The sequence below is a fragment of the Centroberyx gerrardi genome, chromosome 16 (genome assembly GCF_048128805.1).
Source record: "Centroberyx gerrardi isolate f3 chromosome 16, fCenGer3.hap1.cur.20231027, whole genome shotgun sequence".
In the NCBI taxonomy this organism is placed as follows: domain Eukaryota; kingdom Metazoa; phylum Chordata; class Actinopteri; order Beryciformes; family Berycidae; genus Centroberyx; species Centroberyx gerrardi.
In genome coordinates this window covers 22,682,780-22,710,377 of record NC_136012.1, presented here as the reverse complement: position 1 = coordinate 22,710,377, position 27,598 = coordinate 22,682,780, and the positions used below count along the sequence as shown (strand labels likewise).

At 40.8% G+C, this 27,598-nt stretch overlaps 1 protein-coding gene across 1 annotated transcript; it reads left to right on the top strand.

Annotated features, from left to right (window-relative positions):
• The first annotated feature begins 6,460 nt into the window (after positions 1 to 6,460).
• Positions 6,461 to 25,951, top strand: gpm6aa (glycoprotein M6Aa). Its single transcript, XM_071922765.2, has 7 exons — positions 6,461 to 6,586; positions 18,163 to 18,355; positions 18,734 to 18,890; positions 20,431 to 20,584; positions 21,538 to 21,614; positions 23,536 to 23,601; positions 25,589 to 25,951. The coding sequence occupies exons 1-7, from the start codon at positions 6,550 to 6,552 to the stop codon at positions 25,739 to 25,741; spliced, it is 837 nt and encodes a 278-aa protein (XP_071778866.1). The 5' UTR covers positions 6,461 to 6,549; the 3' UTR covers positions 25,742 to 25,951.
• The last annotated feature ends 1,647 nt before the right edge of the window (positions 25,952 to 27,598 follow it).

The window sequence follows — 27,598 nt, the reverse complement described above, 5'->3', positions numbered from 1 at the left end:
GACTTCACTGTTATGTATAAATCAAGAATTTAGCACTGAAATGTTCAACCAAATTTTATAGACAGCACTGAGAAAACACAGTGGGCTGGTAATTAAATTGCTAATTGGTAATTAATGATAACTGGAAATTAAATTGCCTGTTAACATGTCAGAAATGTCCTTATCAGTATTGCTACAATGGTTAATCCCATAACTCATGTTAAAGACGTTACAGCAAGGCAGAGTGTGTTTGAGGCCCCTTTTATTTTCACTACAGCTAAGGTGTTAAATATAGCATAACACTGGGAAAAGAAATGTGTTTCTGTGTACTTCTAAGGGTACGTTCATACCAAGCATGTTTGGAGCAGTTTATTGAAATTCTGGAGCGTTTGGAGACACCTGAATATGTGGGTCTCTGTCTCCCAAGAGCGTTAGGACTGAGAACGCAATGCGGACCAACTACAGGAAATGACCCCAAGACGCAAGGTTTTATGGGTATAAGGAGACGCATGTTGACATCTGATAGGCAGTGGTTCCTCATGTCTGGAAAGCCTAGCATGACAAAATGAACTGAGGGAAATGATGCTGATCCTGGTGCTCAAATTCAGCTATTTCTTAGAAGCTAAATTACTGCCTAGAGCACAGAGCAGAGTCCACCATGCTTGGCTAAATTTACAGCAATTGGAATGGGATTTGTTTTGACCCCCCACCACCACCGCCGCTAAAATCTCTAACCTTGTGGGATTACAGGTTACCAAGACTCTGTACAATAAACAAGCTACTTGTTAGTCCATGTGACTTTTGTGTACAAGCCCTGGTTTGCTTGCAGTTCCGCAGTGTGAACCTAAACGAACAAAATTCAAGTAAACTTTCCCAACATGGCTCAGACCAAAGACAGTGAACTGTAGGTGTGATCGCACACTTACAGCCAATCTTTTTCACTGCATGCCCACACAAGAACCTCCTTATACACTGCTGGACTCTTCTTCTTGTTATTTTCAATGGGAAGGACGTGATCTTACATGTTCCCAACAGTGCTGAGAGTGTTTTGTAGCGTGTAGAACAACAAGCACTAGAAGTTAAAAATGTTTAAGCTTTTGGCAAAAGAGTTCTACAATTTAAACAGGTTTATCTCATCTCATAGCAAAAGCACTACAACACGGAGTTCCCCCAAGCATCTGTTTAGCACAACTGCTGTAAAAAAGAGGTACTCAGTGGACACAGGGGATTAGTCCATGTGGACAATATGGAATATTAGACTGAATAATTAATCAAAGGTGCTACATGTAGCATTTTAACATCAATAAATCATTACCACATTAATTTGGAGACATTAGTATAATTACTGTAAACAAAGAGATCATCATCAAGATGATTGGCAGCCTCTACCAGCATCTACACTGCATTTTACATCGTGCACCACCGAGTCGGAAAATCTTCTGTATTGCTTTATGACACAAAGTGATAATGCTTTACGGCACAACACAGGAAGAGGGCGCTGTTCTTCAAGCACAAACGAAGCTAAAGCCTTCAGACTTTCTGGCAATGGCAGATGGTGGAACAAGTGAAAGGCCGATGGAAGAGTCACTTCCAACATGTTTATCCTCTTCAGTAAAGCTACAAACACATATGGAGTGATGCCAGGGCGGGCGTGGGGGGTCAAGGAACAACATCCCCTTTGCGTCACAAACTAATGGGGTTTATGGGACCTGTGGTCTTAATTTACTGGCACTAACAATACCACTGGTGTGAGATAGTCCAGCCGCCTCGACTACAGTCTCATCATGACAAGGCATCACAATTAATTTGACAATGATATATAGATGTTTAAAAATGCTAGATGTAGCACCTTTAATAATGACCAGTCTGTCTGTATCACATCAGCATCATTATCTACAACACCATCTTGTATGTGTGAATGCATGATGTGTTATCAGCCAAATGTTGATAATTAGCAAGCATGTAGTGCTGGAACCCTATTGTATTTGCTGGAATTATTCTGCTTCTTTCTTTCTTTCTTTCTTTCTTTCTTTCTTTTTCTCCGCTAAAAGTATCTGCAGCACAGAAACCGTAAGTCCTACAGCAAACATATTTAGCAGGTGGGCTTCTATGGCCCACCACTACTCAGGCAAGGCAGCCCATGCACATTGGCCAGATGGTGGCGCTATAACAAGCAACTTTACGTTTTGGCCAATAACTTCTGAACCGTGTGTCGTAGACTGAAAATTCTTGTGTTCCTAGATTCTTTGGAATGTGCCGAGTCCAACCCATATACCACTTTCAATGTCAACCATATTACATTATCTGCCATTTTGAATTATTTAAGAAACACTTTTTTCGCAACTCCTCCTAGGCCATTCATCCAATTCACATGAAACTTGGTGTGGAGAATCTTGGGACTGTCCTCTTTCAAAGTTGTATAAAGTGTTGCGTGAACACACCCACAAAAGCATTTTCAGCTCTACCACTAGTGGGCGCTACAAATGCAAAAAGCTCATATCTCATAATTGACTGCATAGATTTTTAGGAAATTTTTTACACATGTTCTAGGATGATGTCCAAGTCGATCCATGAAATTTGGTCATTATTGATGAAAGCGGGCGTGGCTTATTGCATAATAACCAAATCTTCATTGGTATTAAAGTCACAACTTCAAAAATTCATTAAAAATCAGCCATATGTCCTAGAGAGCTGACATTTTCAGAACATGTCAGCTGAAGTGAGATAAATCTTTCGTACACTGGTACCTACCCCCGATTCTGACGTCGCCCCCCTCTGTTTATAGCAAAAACTGACTGTGATCCCACAGTGTTGTCCTCCTAAACCGTACGTTACAGGAAAAAAACAACATGATTTTTGAAATCGCCATACCTTAATTAGTAAACAGCCCGAAAACTATAATGATATCTTGAAAACTGAGCGTACGGTAGATGGAAATGTGCAGCTGCAAATAGTTTGATAAATTGACGATGTGATATGTTCAAGATAGTTTGATCAATCTTCATCAAACTAAATACAAGTGATGTCTGGACTCTCAAGATGATGTCTGTAAAGCCATGTGTAACTTGATTAATGTGGCGCGCTAGCACAGTTATAATATTCTTTCGGAGGCTTTCAATATGGTTTGGACTAGCGCCTGTGACGTATCACTTGTCCCTATGCTTTGTTTTGTTTCCCCACAGTGGTACAACGAAGTGGAAGGTGGCAGAGTGGTTACGCTCAGGGCTTTGGCCCACAAGGTTGTGAGTTCAAGCCCCTGCTGAACTTTGACCATTTTGAAGTTTCATAAAAAGTAAATCAACACTAAATCACACAGTGCAGAAAACTCAAAGCAGGTGTTTGACATCATCTGTCAATGGCAAAATACCTGAATGGCATCACTGACTGGGGTGTGGCCAGACCTTTCAACCCATAGAGAGCAGTGCAGCAGCAGTTTTCTGGCCCATGTGACTTAGTATTGTTTTATTCGTTAATGGAGAGCACTACAATGTTCTATAAAGTGATTAGCACTGTCAGTCTCTCAATCATAGGCTGTAGTATCACACTACTTCTCCTTTTAGGTAGTTTTTCCTCACTAAACCTATAACAGGCATTTGGCTCAGTAGGTAAAGCATCAGTCTTTCATGAGGAAGGTTTTGGGATCAAATCCAGGCTTGTCCTTTCTGAAGTCATTAGTCATCAAGGACAAGTAATAGAAAGTTTGGCCATTGTGAACAACTCCAACAATGTGGTTGCAATGAAAAAATTAACTTGACAGAAGTCACAGGCTAACACAAAAGCCGGTGTAAAGCCATAACTAATAGACTGCATGTCCGATTTTCACATGTCAGTTTTTGTGTTTTTTTACTTTCTGTAATGTTTTGTCTGTCTGTCTTTTCAAATTGTGCTTGGACCCCGCAATCGCCGCTTGCGGCTATATTTTTGAATGTGACTGTTAAGTATATCACTGTAACCAACAATGATTCAGAGTTGTTTTTTTTACAACTTATAAAAGTGCAAGGGACTGGTCAATTTTAGTATTTACCCCTTAAACCAGAGGCCTAGAGAGAAAAAAAGTTTATTTGTTGTCATGATGAGGAGTATCTGAAGGTCTTTCCATTTATGTGCCATTATGTGTTTCCACTTGAATATTACAATTATAATGCAAATAATAGAAAATACAGCTCAGAAAAATGTATCTACAGTGCAATGCATTTCCGATAATGACCTAATTGTACAGGATAGTATGGTTTTGCACCAGAGTCTGCACCAGAAAGTGTTACATTTTATATGTGTCTTCCAAAAGATTGATAATATGCCTTGTAGTTTAATTGTACACTGAAATGAAAATGGAAACTTTACATGGATGAAACATTTCTGTTGTTTGGTTATTACTAGATTCTTCCCCCTGCTCTGTTTCACACCAGGTGTCTTCCCATTGCTTACTTTTATTGTATTGGATGCACATTCATTCATCTTCTCCTCATTATTATTATAATTTTTTAAAATATATATCATCACAAAGCCACAACATGGATCACCTAGAGTATTACAAATTATAACTGATTTTCAGTTATCACAGCTATGAATAATCATACTTATTTCCCACCTTACTTTCACACTTTCTTTTATGTAATCTTAATTACTTAAGCATTGATGCTTCAAGTATGACTTCTCTGAAATCACTCATCGCCCACAGTTCTTTTTATAGCAGCAGATTACGTCTTAACACCTACATTGTTAAACCTTAACACATTATGTAAGAGTTAAACTTACACTGTACGTTATCAGATTTCACTATTTTACTGCTTCTGAGATAGGTTAATCTCCCTCACTCTACTGCCAAATGATCATCTTTCTGACCACAAATCCACGTGCCCATGCATCTATTCATCCATCCATCCCTGTGTTATTTTCAATATGTTTCAGCTGGTGTGTTTACTTCTTGTATTATCCTCAGAACGCTCTTCTTGTCTCATTCTCATCTATATCTAATTCTCTGCTGCTGCAGCAACTCAATTTCCCCACGGCGATCATTAAAGTTTCATCTAATCCACCTGTCTGTTCATCCATCCATCCACCCATCTGCCCATACTTGAAGCCCTCAATCCTCCATCCCTCTATGCCTCCATCCCTCTATCCGTCCATCCATCCATTCTCTCTGTGATTTGGCTGTGTCTATATCAGTGTGAGGCGTGAATCACCTCATGAGTTATTAGTGCTGTGTCTACATACCTATATTAAGACTGATGGGTTTCAGACAGTGAAACGTTGACAATTTTTGCATTTCAAATTATGCACACAGTAGCTGTCACGCTGTCTGTGCTGGATTGCTACTGAACAGATGTGTTTGTTGTACAACAATCTTAGATTTATGACAGTATCATTATTTGCATTATTTGCAAGTCAGTGAGAAAGCCTTCTTGCACAGTGTAGAAATACATATATAATACAGACTTATTCACCATACTCGCTGTTGTCGGGTGAAAACGTTGTATCTCCAAAATGTCAACTTTTCAGAAAGGTAAACAGCCTCAGTTTATCCAATGTTTTGAGTAGGTTCCATGAACCCAAGGCTCGTAGAACTTTCTCAACCCATAGAGGAGCATCTAATCCTTCAATTCAAGTTAAAATATGAAAATCACCAAAATTGGGAGTTATGAGGTTTTCACATGACAATGACAAATACTTGTGCAGTGTAAGTCTATACATGCACTGCATTGTGTATATGTCTACCATTCTTACTTTCTTACCCACATAAAGCATGCATTTACATGATAAGGATCCAATGACACCTCCTTGGTGATTGTATAATTGAATCTGTATGACTAATAAGATTAGGAGAATCCCATTTTGAAATCAGATGTTCCCCCTCCCTTATTTAAGGAGAGGTTGAGTTAATGCAGTAGAACCACCGCCAAGGGGGCCAACGGGCTTAACCATTCTCTCAGAGAGCCAGGGGTGATCAGGGTGGGCTGGGTGGGGAAGGGTGACCGACACCTCTGAACACCCCTCTCTCCCAACATGACACAGCCAGAAGGTCTATATCCACTGCTCAGTCTGTATCCAAGCACCACTTCAAATGTTTTTTTTCCCTTCATTTTTCACACACCTGCCTTGTCTAGAATCCCCCCCCCCCCATCTCCCATCCTTTCATACACCCACACACTCCTTCCTGACTACCATCGAGACCACCCTCTGCCCCCTCCATCCCCCACCCCCCACTGACTCCCCCCCCCCCCCCCCCCCCCCCCCACTCCTCCTCCTCCCTCTCTGGCTTCTCCACCAGGGACCAAGGAGGTTTTTCAGCACTTGCCACAGCGGCTCGCAATGGGCAGCAGCGCGAAGACTCAGTGATCCTTCTCATAGCCCCGCCACTTGACAGAAATCACAGCTGACAAGCACTCTCAGGGTTCAGTAGAGAGATCTAGAGAGAGTGGAAAAGAAAGACAGAAAGAAAGAAAGACAGCGGGAGTGCTTTGTGGACTACCCATCAGCCGATACCCCGAAGAGAAATACGATTTTAAACCGGCAACCCAAAAAGGCTTTTTTTTCCCCATCTCTAGTTGCTCTAAACCTAGAATCGGCACAATGGAAGAGGACATGGATGAGGGGCAGACCCAGAAAGGTAAGAAAGACAAAGTTTTTTTTATTTTTTTATTTTTTTTACATTTGGGTGGATTCCCTTAAGCAAATCTGACATGGGTGCTTTGTCTGTCTGTCAGTGGTGCGCTTGCAGAGACCATCGCACAAATGTTAGCCTTTTCCTTTCTGAATAGAAGAGCAGCTGTTTGTGGTAATTCCTTTGTCCATTGAGTGTCAGCACTCCACTGAAGAGTGCAAGTCTCTATATGCTGTTTAGGCAGTCGGAGGGGTGTGAACTGCTTCTGCAAGGGCTGGACTGCCTTTGTTCACTTGATAAGGCTTTCATGCTTGTCGCGATGGCTGAGAGGAAAACATGGACAGAGGAGAACCAAACCAAGCCGCTACACTCATTAATCCATCAGCTCTCCAGTTCTAGCCTTTGTATCCAAATTCCCAGACGTTGTATCTTGCATCAATGCTTTTGTATTGTCTGTGGCGCTCGGTGAGGATTTGACGCAGGGCAGGGGTTTCTTTCGTTCATTTACGCAGGGGCACTGTTTGCTTTGTGCAAAGTGGGATTGCTATTTATAATTCACCGACTCCCTTCGCATGAATGATTGAGTGTATGGTTGAGAGTCACAAAAGTAGTGTGAGAATATATTTTTGTTTACTAGGGGATGGCAACATTTTGAATAAAGGCATTCTTTCTAAAGCCATGCTGAAAAGACCAGAGCAGAAACACCTTTGTCTCTGTCTTCCTTGTCTCCCTCCCTCCCTCCCAGGTTTATTTTATGCGACAGGCATGGCTTCATATGTTTGTTTGTGTGTCTCTTCTTCCCTCCTCTCTCTCCCTCCTCCCTGGAAACCAATGCTTCTCACAGACAGGCATGAGCTGAAACTGTTGCCATGGCACTGGCCAAGTGTAGTCATTATCTATTCTCTCTCTCAACCCACTCCTGCTGATGACATTTCAGTAGCGCAGGAATAGTTCACTCTGTCTGTGTGTGTATGAGGGAGAGCGAAAGAAAGGGAATGAGAGAGATAAAGAGAGAGGAGAGAGAGACTTGGGCGAATATGACAAGCAAAACCATCTAGCATAGAGAAAGAGACAGCGACAGAGAGAGAGAGAGAGAGAGAGAGAGAATAATCCTTGCCCTATAGGTTAGTATCACCTATGGATATGGAGAGATTAGAAGATTATTTTTTCTCTGACTAAATGATGAAGATATTGACAAAATGAGGATTATTTATGAGGATGACAGTCCACATGACAGTTCACAACGTTTGGAGTGTCAACCACAGAAATCCTAACAGATTCTGATTGAATACTTCTTGGCCGCCATTACTAGGTGTGTACTCAGGCATCCCTGTTCAGGAAGCAAATCTGTCAGCCTTGGCCACTAACACAAATGCTCACCCAACTGAAAGAGGCTACCATGCAAGCTGTGCATGCATTTCTCTATGCCATGTCCATTCATTTGGGTGAAGGGTGGGCTTGTAAAGACTATCTATAATTACTTAGTTGAACACTCGTAACGCTGCAAGCTCTCGCTCCTGCTGGCCCAAATATGGCTCACTGACAAATCTTTACTCCAGCATATCTGGATGATCATAAAACATGCAAACAGAGGGCAGTAGATTCATTTTGCTCTTTATTGCACTCACAGTGAGTCGGCACGCGAGAAACAAGGATTCTTGAAATGCAAGCCTCTTTAGTGATGCCAGAGAGTAACATGACAATGAAATAATGATGTTTTTTTTGCAGATGATGTTATTGTTTTTCTATGTCACTTGTGAAACTTTGATGGTTTGAAAAGGGTTGATGACCAAGGAGCCCAAAAACTCAGGCAGGGAGAAGAGGTTCATGAAAAAAAATGCCAGGCAGTACAGTATAGTGAATGTGTTGTGAATGTTGCCCACAACAATATGTTAAAATGCTGTGTGATGTGCTGTGCGATTTTACGTTGAAAATGCTCACCATTCAAAAAAAGTTTGTGAAAAAGTGAAGACCCACCACTAACCCGTCACCCCAGAAGGCGACACCCAAGCTGGAGCAGCCCTTTGAACAATTTATGCAGCCACTTAGGGCCCTGCAGCCACCAGGGAGACACATCTTTGTGAATCACTACATAGTCTTAGCCCAGGTGTTGCTGCAAAACGTAAGAAAAAATGATTGTTACTTCTAGCAACGTCCTAAACGCTCTACTAGCAACTTTTGTACCTGTAGCTTAGTAGTAGTAAAGTTCTCTTCAATGTAATCACAACAGAAATGATGTTTCTTCTGTTACCTCTGCCTATCACAAACAAGGAAACATGGGAAATGAGATTTAATACAATGCATGTCTCCAGTGATGACGAGATTCTGACATTTTTCCTGATTGAAAACTGAAGAACCTAAAATATCCCAAAAACCCTAATGGAGGATGAGGGTGGGGTCGGTTCAAAGTTTAATCAAGGCTGACTAAAAGCTAAGGCCACTCTGGTTGGCATGGTGAGAATATATGTTATGTCTTATTGGCTGCACTGGGTGTTGCCCACTGCTCTCATATCTAGTCCACTCACATACATGTGTGCACTCACAGACAGACAGAAACACACAAACACACAGATACTCACATAAAATGCTTTGTGATAATCAGTTTGTTAAAAGCATTTTATAAATCAATCTTGCATGATTTGACAGGTTCCCTATGGTTGAAAAACCAATGCGATCAGTAGATTTAAAGACACATCCATCTTCTTTACTGGCTGTAAGCTCATACAAGACAATATTTCAGGCGTTTTATTGGTTAATCTCATAGAGCATGAGGCAACAGAAGATAAATAGTTTAGAACAAATTAGGATGGAGGCAGGGCTCATTGATCTCCTTGCACAGAGGGTCTTTTGGTAAATTAATGACTTGAAAAATGGTGACAATCCCCCTCCTGGGTTTTGAATTCAATTGATGGTTGCATTGACTGCTCAGATGAAGCATGATGAACACTTTAGTGTGCCCTGTCAGGTTTGGTTCCATGTTCCTTTGATTTCGTGCCTGTCATTTTGCAAAACTTGTACAAAATCATTGCTGGCTTTCTGCTGCAACCGACACGCTGTTCCCTAGCCTTAGAACGTGGGATAATAAATAAATGAGCTACTTTAAGTGTGGTGCCCTTTTGCTGGGAAAGCCCTCCAACAACTTCCTCTTCCACGGTCCGATCAGCCTTTATGTGGTGATCAAAGCTTTGATTTGTCTGAGGGCTGCTCTGGATGCCAAGAGGTAGTTTACTTTTCTTTCTTTCTTTCTTTAAAAAACTAAAATCATGAAACATAGTAAGAACTGTCAAGGATCGTGTGAAAAAGCCCTAGCCTTGTTTCTGTTGTGGTTCTTGTTACTTCAGTCCCCAGCAAGCTACTGTACATGAAAGAACTAGCCAGAGGATCGGGAGGAATATTATCCTGTGATTCTGGACATTCAACTAAGCATTGCTCACTGCACAAGCACTCAAAAAGCACCAGCACTATAAAAACATTTCTGTCTGGCCATTACAATTTTAAAAGCTTATGAATGTCATGCAATGTTGTGAACCTCTGAAAAGGGGGCTTTTATTGCCAACAGACAAATTGTGCATCATTGACTCTAGGTACTCTTTCTACTATCTACTATAAAAACTTCCATTGTTAAAGGACAATTTAATAATTTTTTTTGATGAAGAATAGTGTTTACATCATTCAAGCAAATAGCAAATTATAAATAAATAGGTGCTTCCGCCACAAAAGAGGTGTAGGTGTCAATGAGTGCACTCAGCATGCTAACGCCCTTCTGTCTTCCTCCTCTGAGGCTGCAAATCTCAGATTATGAGTCAGATGCACCAGGTGGGCACTGCTCACTTCAGCTGCTAGCCAAATGTAGCACTGCACGCTATGTACCAAAGGGGCCATCAGCAGCAGGGAGCAAACCAACGCCCTATGGTTGAACAAGCGAATTTCAGCTACAACTCTGAACACATGGGATTGCAATGAAGTTTTGCAGAGACCTTCTGCAAATTATCATGGGTTGCGTAGCACTATTTAAGAAGGAAGCAAATAAAGCATTCTGGAGATAGTTAACACTGTTTCTGTTAATCACCGCTGAATGGAAAAATTGAGAAAGGCACACCTGTTAGCATTTCCTGAGCCAAGAAGCTACTCTGCAAGGCATCGCTTGCCCTTCTGTTTGATCAGTTTGATCAGGGTATTAACTTGGCATGCTGTAATGTGATGAAAATTTCATTGACATTTTCTGTCAGTGCACGTTAAGTAATGATATATAATGTCAAAACACTGTAGAATATTTGCCAAGGAACATGACATGAACACAGTAGGCAAGCACAAGGTTGAAGAAGAGGCTGTTTGAGTTTTGCTGTATTTTACCAACGGTTCACTGAGTCCCATGCACTTTGAATTTACAGCTCCCATAATAAATGTCAAATTTGCATTGAGGTTAGGGCACAGTAGATCATCACATACATAAAAAAGCCACTTTGACTGTAGACACTAGGGTTAGACCGAAAACTTATATTGAATATCCAGCTTCAATACAAAATATCAGTATCTGCCTTCAACCTATATAGGTTAACCTAGAACCAAACTAGATTCTCCTACACAGTGAGTTCTTACTTAGATTGAAATTTACATGCTAATTTGTATGCTGAGTGAGTTTTATGACCCTTCAGCCCTTGAAACTGTAAGTACCTCACTGACCAATTTCAAAAATACCACGCTGTCAATGAGAAAATAAGCTTTCTCCATTCCTGAAAGACATATTTTTGGCAAATATGTGCTTTTGTCCAACAACAATATATGTTAGAAATTGTAGCTGATCTTGAGTAAGCTGTATTTGGAATGATGTAATGATGTAAAAATTGAATACAATGGTACGGATCACTGTCACATACAATCATATACTGAGAACAGGCTATCTATTGTCTAGGCGCTGTGACTTTGATCCTTGCACTCCTTGTTCGCTGCTTAAAATGTTGGCGTTCGAGGAATTTAAGATTATTTCACTGTAGTATATCATCCTGGAGAAGAGCATCAGCTACATGCTTAAAATGTAAAGTGTGAAAGAACAGCCCTCGCTTTCTTCTCTCGAGTTTTTGACATTTGCTCATTCGGTCTCTTGAGTGAACTCGGCGCAGACAAAAGACACGTCCCTGCTCAGCAGTCACGCAGGCATGTTCAGAGTCTTCCATCTCTCAGTTAAAAAAAAGAAAAAAGAGGAAATCAGTGGCAGGGCTTTTAGACCTGGCCTGTAGCGTCCTTTTGCCCAGAGGGGTAATCTGTGTAATGTGTCTCATTCACTATTGTCCCACTGAATTTGTTGACATACAGTAAGTGGGTCACGGCTCTGAAGTACCCGGTCTATTCTCAGATTTTGCGCTGCGGTTGACATGGCAACCATACTGGTTGATTAAACATGCGCAGAGGAGACGGGGGCGTGCGGGAGCTGAAAAAACCTGCTCGCTTCAGGGTAAGGGGGGCTGCGTATTAAATATAGGGAAGCAACGAGACATGTATACGCCCAGTGCTGTCAGACTCACACAGACACACCATCCCCCCACTGCCATCTCCCGCTCTCTAGGGCCAGGCGCGCTGCCACCCAACCCCCATACGGAAGTCCTCAGTTAACAAGGACCTAATAAATGCAATTTGGATTATATGTGCAAAATTTGGGTCTGATTAGAGGTTTTAATGTGCAAGTAAGTCAACATGCACCGCTGATGTGCCTTAAGACGTAAAATTAGATCATCGTTTTCTTCTCTCTCTCATCTCCTTTATTGTCTCTCATTCGTTTCCATCTCTTGCACTGCATCTTATTGTCTCTCTCTCTCTGGCCCTAGCTGCACCAAAAGCAAAGCTGCTCTTTCCTACATGGCTTCAAAAAGAAAAGGTGGACCTGAACATAAATGTTTGGCGTATAAACAAGTCTGGCTTTGAATTGGCTTTGACTTCAGTCTGCCAGTTATACTTGGAGGAATTGGTGAAAAACTACATTCTGGCAGTTCATAACAGTAAAAATATATTTTCTCAGCAAGCACACCCCTGGAAGTCAGGTGTAAAAGGCCATATCTCACTGGTGTAAATACTGTTTGTCTCGCTCCTTTAGCCTGGTGAGTTGACCCTAATGAACTTTAGCTCTTTAAATAGGATTAAGGTGATTGTGCTAATTTGTGCATCTCATACTGATTGTTTTGTACCGAGTAGACCTGCTGTGTCCAGGATGTTATAGCCATGTTTTCTTTGAAGGACGTCATTTAGCTCTGAGCATTATATAACGATAACCTCATCCTTTGTGTGAATGTTGACTGGGTCAGTGAGAGTCTGAGTGTGTGTGTGTGTGTGTTTGTGTGTGCATGTGTGTCCCTTTTGCCTGTCGGACATGACACTGACAGATGGAGGAGAAGTGGGAGGTGGGAGGGGCCTTGGGAGGGGGGTCGTCCTTTCTCTTTGTATTAGGGAGACGCCTTCTGTTGATTGGACCAGAGTGTATGTTTGGGGTCATGGCCAAATTACAGGCTTCACTTTTTTTAAACAGAAGCTTTTTTGTGTAGAGGATAAAATATTTAAAACCCCACTGTCTCCTGAAATCCTGTCTCTTTGTTCAAAATTCATTAAATCTAATCCTCATGTTGCCAGATTTTCAATTTTGGCAGGTGAAATTTATTTGATTAAGAGTCAAGGAAAATAATACACAGCTTAGACACAAACAGGGAACATAAAGCCTCTAAATCTGAGTTTTGCTTTGAAAGAAGAGTCCATTTTAAGTCTTTTTAGCTGATGGACCTACAATGTCTGGAGGCTAGCCTTAACAAATTAAAGCATCTTAAGTCAATAATGGGTTAACTATCAAATATTGTCTGTATTGCTATGAAAATAACAACAAGGCAAAAATTTCATTACACTGACTTTGCTGAAACAACAAGTAGATCCAATTTTTCAACCCAAGACACTAACATTTTGTCTCCCGTTTGACCATTGACGAGTAAGGGCACACAGACGCTCTGCATCACTGCTTCTATTAGTCCATTTAAATCAGCTTACCCAAAGGCAATCAGGCCAAATTCCCAACCTGACTGACCTGTCAGTCACTACTTTTAAATACATTCGGTACTACAGTGATATTCCAACTGCAAACGAGATCAATTCAAATACTTGCGACTCCTCATCAACCAGGCATCTTTTATCTTCATCGCAGGTAATGTTAGACTAATGCAGAAAGCGTAAATAATGAATGCAAGAGGCTTGTGCTCTGCTGCGCTGTGCTGCTGCTAAATTATGGATCAAGCATCCAGTAGCTCTCTGAGTCAGTTCGCACCACCACTTGTCATTTTTCACCAGCTCGATCTCGCAAAGTGAGTTAGGATCAATGCAGAGCGACAGAGAGGAAGGGAATGAATCTGCTAGCATGGGAGGCACTTTTTTTTCCTAATGCAATGGCACATGTGACACTTGATATCGGAGTTGTAGAAATAAATGACTGCTAATCAAACATCCCCACTATATCATGCCTGCCATAAAGCAATTACAGCATGGTCCATTTATGTTTCCTTCCAAAATTTGCAGAAGACACATTAGAAAACAGTACATAAGACTTACAACAGTTGATTGAACAGAAGCTCATACTGTAGCCTTGGCTGAATGTTACACTCTCATCCTAACATCCACCCTGACTCATGCATCCATTTCTTTCTTATATCTTGATGTAAGAGATATGTCAGACTCTAACTTTAAGCGGCACTTAACATGGCCAGTTAATTTTGCCATTTGCTAAGACACCTCTGCATACTGGAGGGAGCAGGGGGGGCGACTGGCGCAGGAGTTTCCCTCTGCAAAATTAGAAGCAGACAATCAATAAAACATCACTCTCCTTACATCCACTCACTGTTGCTTCCTTCTTACCCTGCAACTTTATTCTCGACTGTTTCCATGGAAACAACACTCCATTTCCTTTCAGTCAAGTCCAAACGGATGTCATATTATTTCATTGTAGCTAGCGAGCCATAATGCAAACTAGTGTCTAATAGTCAGTTATATTATTTGTATTATTTATTTATTTGTATGGTTTTGTTCTATTGCAAGAATCAGAATTTCATCAAATGCAATTCACTGTGACAGTATGGGGCCTATGTGCATTAGTGTTACAGTGAAGGAGAGTTTGTTGTTGTTTTTTTCTTTATTATCATCTTTGGAAAAGTAAAATAATTGCAAAATGCAGTGCAATGAGAGGTCTGCTCTAGACCTGGTTTCACTGGTTCGTGAAAAAATGTAAATAATGCAGAGGCAATAAACCTTGATTGAGGACATGACATAAATCATTTACATCAGCGCACATCTCCCTTCATGTAAAGTACCCACTCCTCACATCTACTGTACGCACATTAAACCAGATTCACACTGAAAGTCTCTCAGAGAAAAGAAAGAGAACAAGGCCTGTCTCTAAAAATGTAAGCGGTTTTAATAACTGCTTCAATTTCTGGTGATTTGTGAGAGGGATTCTGATTTCCCCCCATTACTTTGAAAACTTGAGCTTGAATTTGGCAAAAAAAAAAAAAAAAAAAAATTAAAATCATTCATACCCAAATGAGTCTATGAAATGAAGTGAGCAAATTACAAAAAAATAGTGCTATAGTGAAGTATGAAAATGTCCCTTCAGGGTGCCACATAAGTGTGGAAGAAACCCCAACAGCATTCCTCAGGTGTGACCTGCAGGCAAAAAATAACTAGGATATGCCAATCACCTCTGTTTACTTCAGATGACTGGACAGCCGTTTGGCTCGTTTACGCTAGCTGAAACATGTTGACACCCTGAGCACGAAGGGTAGGTGTGGCTGCTCTCTCTCAGCCCGTCTGTACACACCATGGCATCAACAAGCCCTGTCACTGCCTGCTTCCCGATGCGATAAGGTAACTAGAGATATTGAGTCTGAGGGAACAATCTGGGCAGGGATAGTGAAAGAATTAGGCTACCTTCTCCCTTCCCTCAACAACTAATGTGATGGTGCCTTTCAGCAAGGCTCTGAATGAAAAATCCATCCTAAAATACTTTTAAAAAAAAAAAAGTTTTTTGGTGGTGTATCCACATTTTTTTTTTTATTCCTGTAGATAACTGACCAAATATAGATAACTCAGCGTCTCGTGGAGACATTTTCAGCACGGATACAATGGAGTGTGATAGCAGAAAATGTTTCAGCTATCTGAAACATTTAAGGTAAATGCCAGGTTTGGTGTCAGTCCCTCAGAATCAAAGAGCGAGGGCTTCTTGCTAGACTCACCAATTTGCACCAACATTTAACAATCATGCAGGGAGAAATCCATGGTAGAAGAGGCAGAGAGACCAATTTCTTCACTGGCAGCAGCCTCAGTAGACCAGAATGCAATGCAGCCACAAGACAGTGTGTATTTTGAGTAAGAGGTGATCATAGACAAGTAAAACCCACAGCTGAATGATCACACTTCCAAGCCATTTATATGCCCATACACCCAGCTTTGATTGAAAGCAGCAAGTTCAAGCCCATTGGCATTGTTTGATGTCATTCTGGGAAATGTAGGAAATCACTAATTGAAGTAGAAGTGGACGAGGCAGGTTGAGGGAAAGTGGCAACACCAAAAAAGTAAATTACATTTCATCACAAAATAACTCCTGGAATGCACTGAACATGACAAGTTGGTGATTTTTAACAGCGTGACAGCATCCAAAGGTGGATTTTTCCTTTAACTCACAATCACTTCAGTGGAGCTGTTCATATTATTTTCTTAAACTGCAGTTGAACTGGGCAGATCCCAGATGTGAACGTGTGTAACTGTGTGAAAAGCGAAGCAGGTCATTGATGGAAAAGCGCATGCATGCTCAGCAAACCTTTCCTGGATAAAAAAAAAAAAAGGTTAAAAATAAAGTAGGGAGGCCAAATAGACATCTCACCGACAGCACAGTCGGTGAGATGTCTAGCATTGGATTACATCTGCGAGGATGCAGATAATCTGGGCGAGCCTGGGTGACGATCGGAGCTGCACCAAGAGTCTGAGCGCTCCCACAGCCCAGCAGGCGGACCAGCTACTTGGTATTCCACTCAGGTTCGGATCAGAGACAGAAGCAGAGAGTTGAGGAGGAGGAGGATGAGGAGGGAGGGATATTGCTCTGGCTCTTGCCTTGTATCACAGGTGAAGACGGCAAGATAACCATAAAGGAGATGGTGCTGAAAAAAACCTTGATGAGCGATCCTGCAATTTATCAGCATCTCTACGACTGACAATGAAAACTGGCTGCGTAGTCATAGATTCTTCTGCTAAACGAGGACAGCAGTGTGAATGCAGATGAATTTAATCAAGGGCTATAATGGTGATGTAAATGCTCTGGAGGAATTCTCTCATTCTGTGAGCGTGAAATTACATTTGTGCATTTCATTAGCTGAGCGTATTGATTTGGGCGACCATATTTCAGAAAGCAATGCATGCTTACAGAAACAGCTCTCCATTTTAGTACATCTCTAGATGGGGAGGGGTTATCAATTGATTCAAAATGGAATCGGCTTCATGTAAACCGAGTGGTTAATATTCTGCAATGCACTGCAAGACTTGATACGATCTGGTTTTAGTTCCATGCTTGCTAACGGGAAATAAACTACACTAATGTTGCTGTTACTCAGGGGAATGACTGACTCAGTACCCCCCCCTCCCACACACACCCCAAAATAGGAGCCCATACACACACACACACAGAAGCCACAAACAGACACACACAATATACAAACATAAGAGAGGGAGACAGAGAGAGAAAGACTCATCAATCTAGGCAATTCATACAGACATCACACACACACGCATGAGTATATACACACACTCACCACCTCTCGGAGTAATCTGCGTGACAGGAGATTGAAGTTGGAGCTGAGCAGCGATTAGTCACCTTAAGGGTCCCCTGAGACAGGAAGCCAGGCGAAGCAGAGTGGGGTTAAAGGTCAGGGGCAGAGTGTAGTTTTTAGTACTGAATAAAATGTCAGCAGGAAGCTCTGTAGGGCTAAACAGCTAAAAGAAAAGACATGACGCACAAACCCAGAATACAAGGAAAATGTGACGCCAGAAGATTGCATAGGCTAAAATGTAAATAAGCTGTAGAGGAGAAAATGATTTTCCTACTCCATTTTGTGGCTTTGAATACCTCTACACAACTGATGTCTCACTAGATGGAGAAAGACATTAGTTGTCCATTACCACAGGGAGAGGATGTTGTAGTTGTGTTTCATGCAACAGTAGTCCTGTTACTTTGCCAAGTTTTTGTATTTAGTTCCTCCCTGTAAATGGACGGAGGCCTCCCAGCCGTGGTTTGAATCTAGAAGATTCCCAACAAGCAAATGGCACTACAATGTAAGACATGCAAATGCATTCGCCCATTGGCAATGTATACTGAATTATTCAAAATTCAGCAAAAGTCAGAATCTTGTCTTGGTCTCTGTCACAGCCTGCCAGTGATTCGAAGACACAAAGAAATTTCCGCCCCTCCCCAGATTTCCTTTCGCAATTAACTTTCATTTTTAGTCTTTTCTGACTGACGGTTGACCTTTTCATCTCTTTGTCTGTGTGTGTGTGTGTATGTGTGTGTCTAGGATGCCTTGAGTGCTGCATCAAATGCCTGGGTGGGATCCCATACCCATCCCTTATTGCCACCATCTTGCTGTACGCGGGCGTGGCTCTGTTCTGCGGCTGCGGGCACGAGGCGCTGTCTGGCACCGTCACCATCCTCCAGAACTACTTTGAGGTGGTCCGGAGCCCCGTGGACTCGCTGGACGTCTTCACCATGTGAGTAAAGGAGGATCAGACTGGATCTTATAAGTTGCTTGGAAGAATAGTAACTGAAGAAAGCAGAATCCTAAAAAAGATGGGCATCCAGTAGGGTCATTGGCGAGCTGATTAAAGGGAATATTACACCAAAATCAACTTGAAGAGGTTTTTGAGGAATTCTAAGGACAAAAGAAAATTATTTTTCCCCAATGTGAAATAAATTACAAGCTAAAATTCAAAATGTTTAACTTCATGTTATTTTTTGTATTTCCAAAACAATAATACATAGCATTTTGGCAATTAATTCTTCATATGCAAACTCTTTGAGCTGCAACAAAGCAAATTATTCACTGTCATGTTGTAGTAGTTTTCAGCAGTTCTCTATACATTCCCCAGGATTGACATTATCAAGTATGTGATCTACGGCATCGCCTCGGCCTTCTTCGTCTACGGCATCCTGCTGATGGTGGAGGGCTTCTTCACCAGTGGAGCCATTAAGGACCTGTATGGAGACTTCAAGATCACCACCTGCGGACGCTGCGTCAGCGCTTGGGTAGGAGACATATGAGTGCATATTAAACTCTGTTAAATGTAACTTGGTTTTGGTTTGGTTGATCCAGTGTCAAGGGATAGTCAAAGATTTGTGTTTGTTTTTCGGTGACATCTTTGGTGCCAAGCACTTATTGCTGTGGTGTTTCTGCACTGCACTTCCAGTCACAGATCACCTGTCTGCGACGTCTTTTTTCTTGGATTTTCTGTTGATGAAGTTTGAGTTTCTGCAGGTGCCACGCTTTTCTTTTCCTTCCCAAATAAACCGTTGTTGCTGCTGCCACTAATGTAGAATACATCACTTCCTGTACGGCAGGGGATTTTTCCCGGGACAGACCGACTAGACACCAGGTGTTTAGAACGGCAAATGTAAAAGCTTTCATTTACTGGGTATAAGTTGAATCACTATCCACAAAGTGGACATTTATTTAAATTCAGTCTTTACATGTATATATGTGTATATGTGTTTCAGAGGGTTATCTGAAGAGACAAATTACTAATTCCACTGCATGTGACAACTGAAGTGCTCTAAAATTCATAAAAAACATTAGAGTCAAAAGACATTTATTATATTTCCATAATAACAATAAACAACTAGGAGCATTCTGATACAGACCATATCACAGAGCCTGCAGCGATCCTAACAAGATCATCTCTACAACATAATTGCTCAGCAAATCTGCAGCTCCACAGGGAGGCAAAGGAAATGAGTTGTGCTGTGGTATTTGTGGTCATTGAGTTCATTGAGTTAGTGGGTGCTAATCCTTTGCCCATGGAAACGTCCAAACCACAATGTGACTGGTAGAAATGCACAAATGGGTGGCAGTGCGGTCAACTGGATAGACACTCATAACCCAAAAATCACAGGTTCATTCTTCACAGCAGTCAATTTGTTTCCATCAACAACAATGTGTCCTGTCAAAATGACCTGGAACAAAACACTGAACCCATACTGCATGTACCTCCTGTCTTATTGAAGTCACTCTGAATAAAGACATCAGCTAAATGCCGCAAATGAAAAACGAAAGACAGCTACTCAGAAACAAACTTGACATGTTTCGGCATGCTGTCTGTCAAAATGCATCAAAGCGTAATACTTTGAATCAATAAAAGGAGAAGTATTTATTCACAAGAAAAAAACATCATTAGAGTCTAATTTTTTTTAGAGTTGCCATCTTCCCCTTTCCGGGATTTTTATCATGTGGAATTCTCTGCAATCACCTCACTACTAAAGGCATTTCAGTGGAAATGACACACTCAGCTTCATTGAGACTGATTGGTTGGCTGGAAGATGAGCAGGAAATGCACTGCCGAAGGCATCTGGTCGACTTAATAACCAAGTGTAAGGCTGGGTAAAGAAAACAGCAGCATTTGATTTGAAAAAATTAAGATTCTAAGACTCAAAACTAGATTAAATGACTTGTTAAGATGGATGTTTTACACTGTCGGCTTAGTCCATAAACGGACAACCATCCCATAAACTTCAATTACCTTGCCCAACACCAATCGTAAATGTGATCTGTTGTCCTCTGTTGCTCTTTCAGTTCATCATGCTGACGTACATCTTCATGCTGGCTTGGCTCGGGGTGACCGCTTTCACCTCCCTCCCCGTCTTCATGTACTTCAACATCTGGACTCTTTGCCAAAATGCTACCGTGCTGGAGGGGGCCTCGTTCTGCCTGGACCCACGCCAGTATGGTAAGGAAGGCTACTGTCTCTCTGTCTCTGTCTCTCCGAGTCACAGGTCTCAATTTTTTATAGCATCTACAGGGCACTGGGGGGCTCATTCAACTGTACAGCTATCGACTTGCAGGACGGGAAACGTAACTTTGCATGTCTGCAGGCCCCAGTGGCTGGTAAATCCCAAATCCACCAAACACTTTTATGCTTCTTTAAAATAAAAAAAAAGACCTCTGAATGAAGGCTTATTATCTGCCAAAGTGGCTGGTAGAGCCGACCATCTTAACATCCACAAAAATAAATAAATAAAATATAATTTGGCTGCTGGCTGATAATTTCCCCACCCATTGGACCTGTGCCAAGGTTGAAAATAATACAGCCTGTTTCAGAAGTAGGTATATTATTATATGAATGAAACCTTTATTGCCCCTCGGGGAATTTGCTTTGCACAAAGAGCATAAAAGAATATAATATAATAATAATAATAATAATAATTATGAAAAACAAAGCTGAATCATCTTATTCAATTCAATTTAATCAAGTTATTTAGTCAGTCTAACAAAATAATTCAACATTCAATTGATAAGGCAAAATATTTAACAATACAGTGAGTAATAATGATGTATATAAAAATGTATATCTAAAACAGGCTGTACATCCTGATCAGCTTTTTCTCCCTTCCCCTCTCTTTCTCTTTAGCACGGTGTTGTCCACATGGTTAAGTACAGTAGACTGAACATGAGCCGATGTGCCAAGCTATAAGATCGTTTGATATAGTGTTTATCATTACATTACTGGACTTTTTTATGGGTGGTTTTGGATTTGAGAAGACACTGATTTCTTAAGTTGAGAAAAACATTCTTGTGTGGATCACACAAGATCATACAACAAAGAATATCCCCGAGATCCTCAACTGATGATCAACGTGAAAAACTGAGCACCCTATCATCTACGTTGTACTCTCATTTCAGGTATCGTACCGATTGCTGAGGTGAAAAAGGTGTGCTCTGGTACAGAGAAGTTTTACAAGATGTGTGAATCTAATGAGGTAGGTGAAATTAGTATTACTATAAATTCATGTTCCATGGGTTTGCAACATCTAATTATTGTCTAATTCTGACATTATCCCTTTGCCCCCTCCATTAAGAAATGTTGAGCTGACTTACATACAGGATGAACAACATGCATAGTATTTTTATGTGTATACTGGGCCAGCTAGTGGTATGGTACAATACCAGCACAGCACACTTGTACCTGTTGTGTATTTGTAAAATAGTGCACATATCCTTTTAGTGTACTTCTGTGCACAAGGCATAATGGATAAACATACTGCACTGTGCCAGTATGGGTGCAGCATTGTACACTTATGTAATGGGAAAAACACAAAGACCTTTTAGAAAAGAAGCGGGATTATGACTGGAAGATTGACAGTTTGAATCCCTGGACCAGCTGGGAAAATATGAGTGGGGAAAGTGAACGAGTAACACTCTCCTCTTCCTCAACAACCGCTGCCAAGGAGCCCTTGAGCAAGGCAGTGGAGCTGCTCAGTGGCCAACAGTGGGCAGCTCCCAGGTGTGAATATGTGTAACTGTGTGAATGTGGAGCAAGGTGTTACTGCTCAGTCAACTTTCCCTGGATGAATAAAGGCTAAAAAAAAAAAAAAAAAGGATACAAGCTAATCTGGGAGGGCTGTTTGCCTCTTAATTCACAGTGTGTTGACACATCGTGTGGTTACTTATCTTAACATATGAATGTATTCTCTCTCTGTGTGAATAAAATCAACATTCAGATTACTGTGCAAACAGAATGTACTCGAGCCGCAAAAACCAAAAGGAAACGTTTCTCATAGCCAGGACATGAGCTCATCTTATCGTATTGTAGACTGGATATGGTGTTTACATACGGCCACTTAAAAAGCAAGAGTACTTCAAAAAGGGTATTCCACCTAACATCAGAAAATTCTTGAAACAAGTGAAGCTATGTTAGTAACAAGTGAAATCATCTCACCCCACTGGATTGTTTTTGTCACTTGAGGAAAGAAAAATAAGATTGCAAGACTCACGACTTGTTAAAATAGACAATCTTTGCAGCGCAGCAATCCATAGCCGTGACTTCCATTCAGACCCTTCCTCCTGACTCTTGTAAAGTATAACACTGAACACAGGAGGATTATTCCAAATTGAGATATCCATCATTTGATGAAAGTGACACCTAGTCTTGAAAATGATTGATGGCACAAAACTGAAACAAATGATGGTACTTTTTGAGGCATAGAAGGTAAATGAAGTTCTTGGTTGACAAAACGATGCCAATGTTAGAGACGGGATCCTCTATATTTTACCGATAGTGAATGATTAGGGCAATTAATGTTTTTTCACAAAATGGACATAGTGTATTGAAAATGAACGAATATAAATGTTACAATTACACATTGTCCTTAATATTTTTTTCAAAAATAAAAATGTGTAACATCACAGTAGACACTGACACACACTGACATACCTATTATTGGTGGCCAACTGTTCATAGTCATATAGGTTTACGCCTGCTGAAAAAATTCAAAAGAACAAGAAGATGTTTACAAATGGGAATTAGACAAGTTAGAGATTTCAAAGGTAACAAATGAAGTCGTCAGCGCTCACAGATAAGTGTATTACACTTCTTTAATGATGCACAGCAGCAAAAAAAACGGACGTGTTTCAGCCCTAGGCTTTCCTCAGCGTTGAGGAAAGCCTAGGGCTGAAACACGTCCGTTTTTTTTTTTTTTGCTGCTGTGCATCATTAAAGAAGTGATATAAACTTATCTGTGAGTGCTGACGACTTCATTTGTTATTTTTGTGATTTTTGGGTCGGCACCCATTACGCTCTAAAGACTGTGAGTTGAGCACGCCAGTTCTTTTGTTTAAGAGATTTCAAAGGTCCTGTAAACCTTGAAGACTAATTTGTGCTGTGATTTGTTTTCACTACAGCTGGACATGACATTCCACCTGTTCATCTGTGCCCTGGCCGGAGCAGGAGCCGCTGTTATCGCTATGGTGAGACACCAATAAAGCTATCATCACTCTCACCGGACAAAGCAAAGCAAAAAAACACACCAAGAAACATGCATCTTCAAAAAGTCTTGCAATAATGAGGAAAAGAATGCTTATTTTCTCATTGATGTCCATGTAATTCTGATATTATACAGTGTTTTCAAAGGCTCAAGGGTCATCAAAATCACTCAAATCCATGACCATGCAAATCTTTCAAATCAAGTACAAAAAACAACACCATCATTATCCTATGATATGTTGGGGGTTTTTTCCCGCAGCAGTAGTGTTATGCTGTTGGTCACAGATTGCATGTATACCTGTTTGAATAGACAGCTTCTTTAAAGAACTACTGCAGTATCCCATGTTCTTCATAAGAGTAAATACAAATGTGATTTCGCTTTGGTCTCCAAGGCCACAGCAAATGATTTCTACAGTTGTGGGATTTGATTGTTTTTGAAAATGAAGGTAAAACTGGGGGGAAATAGCTGGGGAAATAGGGATTGTTGTGTTCTGGTGTGACTGTTTTAGTGTGTGATGTGTTTGCCTGTGAGAATAGCTGTAGATGGGAGAGAAGGCATTTTGGCGCAGTGAAAAGACAGGGTTTTTCTCCCTCCCTCTTTCGGAGGCGCCGGGCATGTCACAGCGTTGTCATGGAAACAGGGAGAAGAAAGGCTCAGAGCTTGTTGCAAACATCACTCAGTAATTTGTGAGGAGCCATTTTCTGAGAAACAGAATGTGTGCGTTAGTCAGGGATGATGGTGCAAATTGTGGTAAGATACTAAACCCCTCCCCAAGCCCCTTTTTTTTTGTCCGGCTAATGGCTGGGAAAATTAAACAGCAGAACAGAGGAACAGATACACAGACGCTCGCCAAGAAAGTGTTGGCCTCAAAAAGCTTCAAAGCCAGGAACACAATCAGTGCATATTCATGCTCAGAAATTCATCAAAGATGCATCAATACCAGCTGACCTAGCAAAAAACTAGACAATAAAAACAAACGTTTGATTAATGTGAAAGATTGATAATTAGCAAAGACATGTCCTTTTTTTATTCACCAAACAAGTTGGCTGCTAGACTGAAGCTTCTGCTCAAATCCCAGTGACCTAAATGGTCTTAATACATATCAGAAACAATGAACAGCACAGTTATGGAGGGCTGTGATTCCTTGTGAAAGGAGTGGCTGTGTTACAACCACAGTCATTAAAACACAATGCATTCACTATGGCCTTTGCTGCCATGGTAACGCAGGTCCAAGCCCACATTTTACATTATACTGCCACCTGCTGGTCTACTGGTGAGGTGTCGCTCAAAATTAAAACGGCCAGCCCACTCAAACAAACTTAACAAGTCTACTCTGTGCATTTTAAATGAATAGTCAGTCATTTGGAGGTTATTAATTTGCATCAGTGAATGAAGGTTATTAAGTCTTTATTCTGATGTGATGCAGTGTAAATAGCTCATCCCACATGTGATTCAATAATACATTCACAAAAACAGAGAAAAGGCCTGTGGGTTGGCAAACTTCAGGAAACGATTGAAGTAGGAGGGCTTAGACAGATTTGTACAGGCCAGATTTCCTATGATTCCATCGACACCCAAACCGCAATTCAAACCCGGATCACAAAACCTGAACTGAAGACGGAATTCCCCTTCTGGGTCAATAGAGTACTGCAAAAAATGATATTCTTTCAAGAGTTCAGCTGGGTGAATCCCAGTTGCAGGCATGCATGTATATGAATTACCTTTTACATTACTCAGGAAGTAACTTATAAACCACCCAAATAAGTGAGACTTGAAAAATCTACTATGAATCTTGAAAGTTATTTAGGACTTTCATACTATGAGAGTGGCCACTTTAATACTATTAAACTTATAGCTATCAAATATACAGTATAAACAAAACATATATAAATCATAGAAGGTAGACCTTATATGATTTTTCTGCAACATTTTTGCATGGGTAACACCTCATCTTTTTCCATATCTCACAGATCCACTACCTGATGGTGCTGTCGGCCAACTGGGCCTACGTGAAGGACGCCTGCCGGATGCAGAAGTATGAGGACATCAAGTCGAAGGAGGAGCAGGAGCTCCACGACATCCACTCCACTCGCTCCAAGGAGCGTCTCAACGCCTACACATAAAGACCAGCGTGAGGCCTGGCCCTGCCACTCCGGCCCCCCTCCCTCTCTCTTCCTTTCTTTCTGTCTTTCTTTCTTTCTGTCTCTCTCTACCATCCCCTCCAGAGGGGGGGCGGATGGCGCCTAGGGCCCCTCGCCACTGCTGATGTCACTGGTGCGTCATATGACAAAGTGGTCTGGGGGGGGAACGTCACATAACCCTCCCCAGCCACAAACAGCATTTCAGATGAAAAAGCCCCTTTACCTCTCTCATGGACGGTGTTATGATTATCATTATGGCAGTTATATTATTATTGAATACCAGTTGTTTAGTGCTGATAGTAGTTTTAGTATAGATTGTAGAATCAGAAGTAGCAGTAGTGTTTCTGCTTAATGCTTTTTTATTTTACGTTGAATAATTTACATATATGTTTTTTTTCTGATATTTTTATTTGATTCAAAGTGTCATTTTTTTCTCATGTATTATTTATTTTTTGCTGATTTCCGAGGGGGTCAATTGGGGCTTAAAGGGTTTCAAGCACATTTCTCATGTTCGTGTGTCTGAAGATCTCATGTTGAAGAACTATGTACTGTATGTGAATGGATGGTCCGTTTTGAAAACTAAAATATTTCAAATCTCACAAGGCAACTATGAAGCATTGTAAGCCTTCGAAATACAATTATTCCCAGGGATCAAAATCACTTTCAAATGGAAGTAATTCAAATCTTAGCTACAATCTGTTTTTCTATCTGATGTTATACAACAGCAAGACAACACAATAATAAATACCAAATTATTAGAGAAAAACAAATATTATTTGCTAGCTGTGCCAAGCCTGTTAAACAGGAAACAATGACCTAGGTCAGTATCAAAGATGGGAATAGTCAATTAAATGATAAACTATGGGTTATTTTATGATAAACGGGGAATCTCGCCAGTTTAAATGTATTTTAGGACTGTGAATGATTCCATTGTCTTTGAATCACAAGCCACAAAAGCACATGCAAACATACTTTCATAACCCCTTTTTTAATTTCTTAAAAGTGGAACTTTATAAATAGTAGTATGAATCCAGTTTTTGCAGAACTCTGCACTGTATATATTGATATATCAAAGCATACCTATATGTTAAGCACTTCAATTTCAGGACAATTCATGTGAGAATAAGAAGAGATCACTGTGGGTCAGTCCACTTTCCATCTATCAGTCTCAATGAAAAAAAAACCTTGACAATAAAAAGTTGTTGGTGTAATGGCACTTCTTGGTGGAATTATCAGATGTGAGAAAAGTGTGTGTCACAGTAATTTTGTTCATGACAGTAAAAGTCTGATTGTCTTGCTTACACATCCTGATGCCATAAGACTACAAAGGTGGCCTGTCATTTCATTGCCTGGCAATATTTGTTTTGTCAGTATTTCTAAAAGCTAGTTTCATGCACTTATTTGACCATTTCTGTGCTCTCTCTAGATGTAAGCGCATTGGTGTTCAACTCCGAGTTGGATAACTGTACTGTTAGGTAAAGACTGTGAATTTAGATGTTTTTCGTGGCATGGACATGCATTAATAAGTATAGTATTATTGACTCAAAAAGTCATTTTATTTCACTTCTTTATTTTTACACTTTTGACTGTCTTGCTGGATCAACCCTTTGTTTATATGTGCAGTACTAAACTTCCCACGCTTAACGCATTATGCTACTGATATTAGAGACTGTAGTCTTTGAGTTGTGTCTATTTAGTTTGTGATGAGCTCTCAACCATGTCTTAAAACTAATACTTGTACCAACGTTGCTTACTCAGTAATGATCTGAAAAAATGCTTTCAGCTTCCTCCTCGTATTAGTCTTTTGTACTTTCACTAAGAATGCTTAGTAGCAGGCTT

Bases quoted from the DNA above. Each gene is read 5' to 3' on its own strand.
- gpm6aa (XM_071922765.2), top strand. From the start codon at position 6,550: ATGGAAGAGGACATGGATGAGGGGCAGACCCAGAAAG. The intron at 18,356-18,733 runs GTGAGTAAAGGA...TACATTCCCCAG, and splicing joins TCGCTGGACGTCTTCACCAT to GATTGACATTATCAAGTATG. The intron at 23,602-25,588 runs GTGAGACACCAA...CATATCTCACAG, and splicing joins GAGCCGCTGTTATCGCTATG to ATCCACTACCTGATGGTGCT.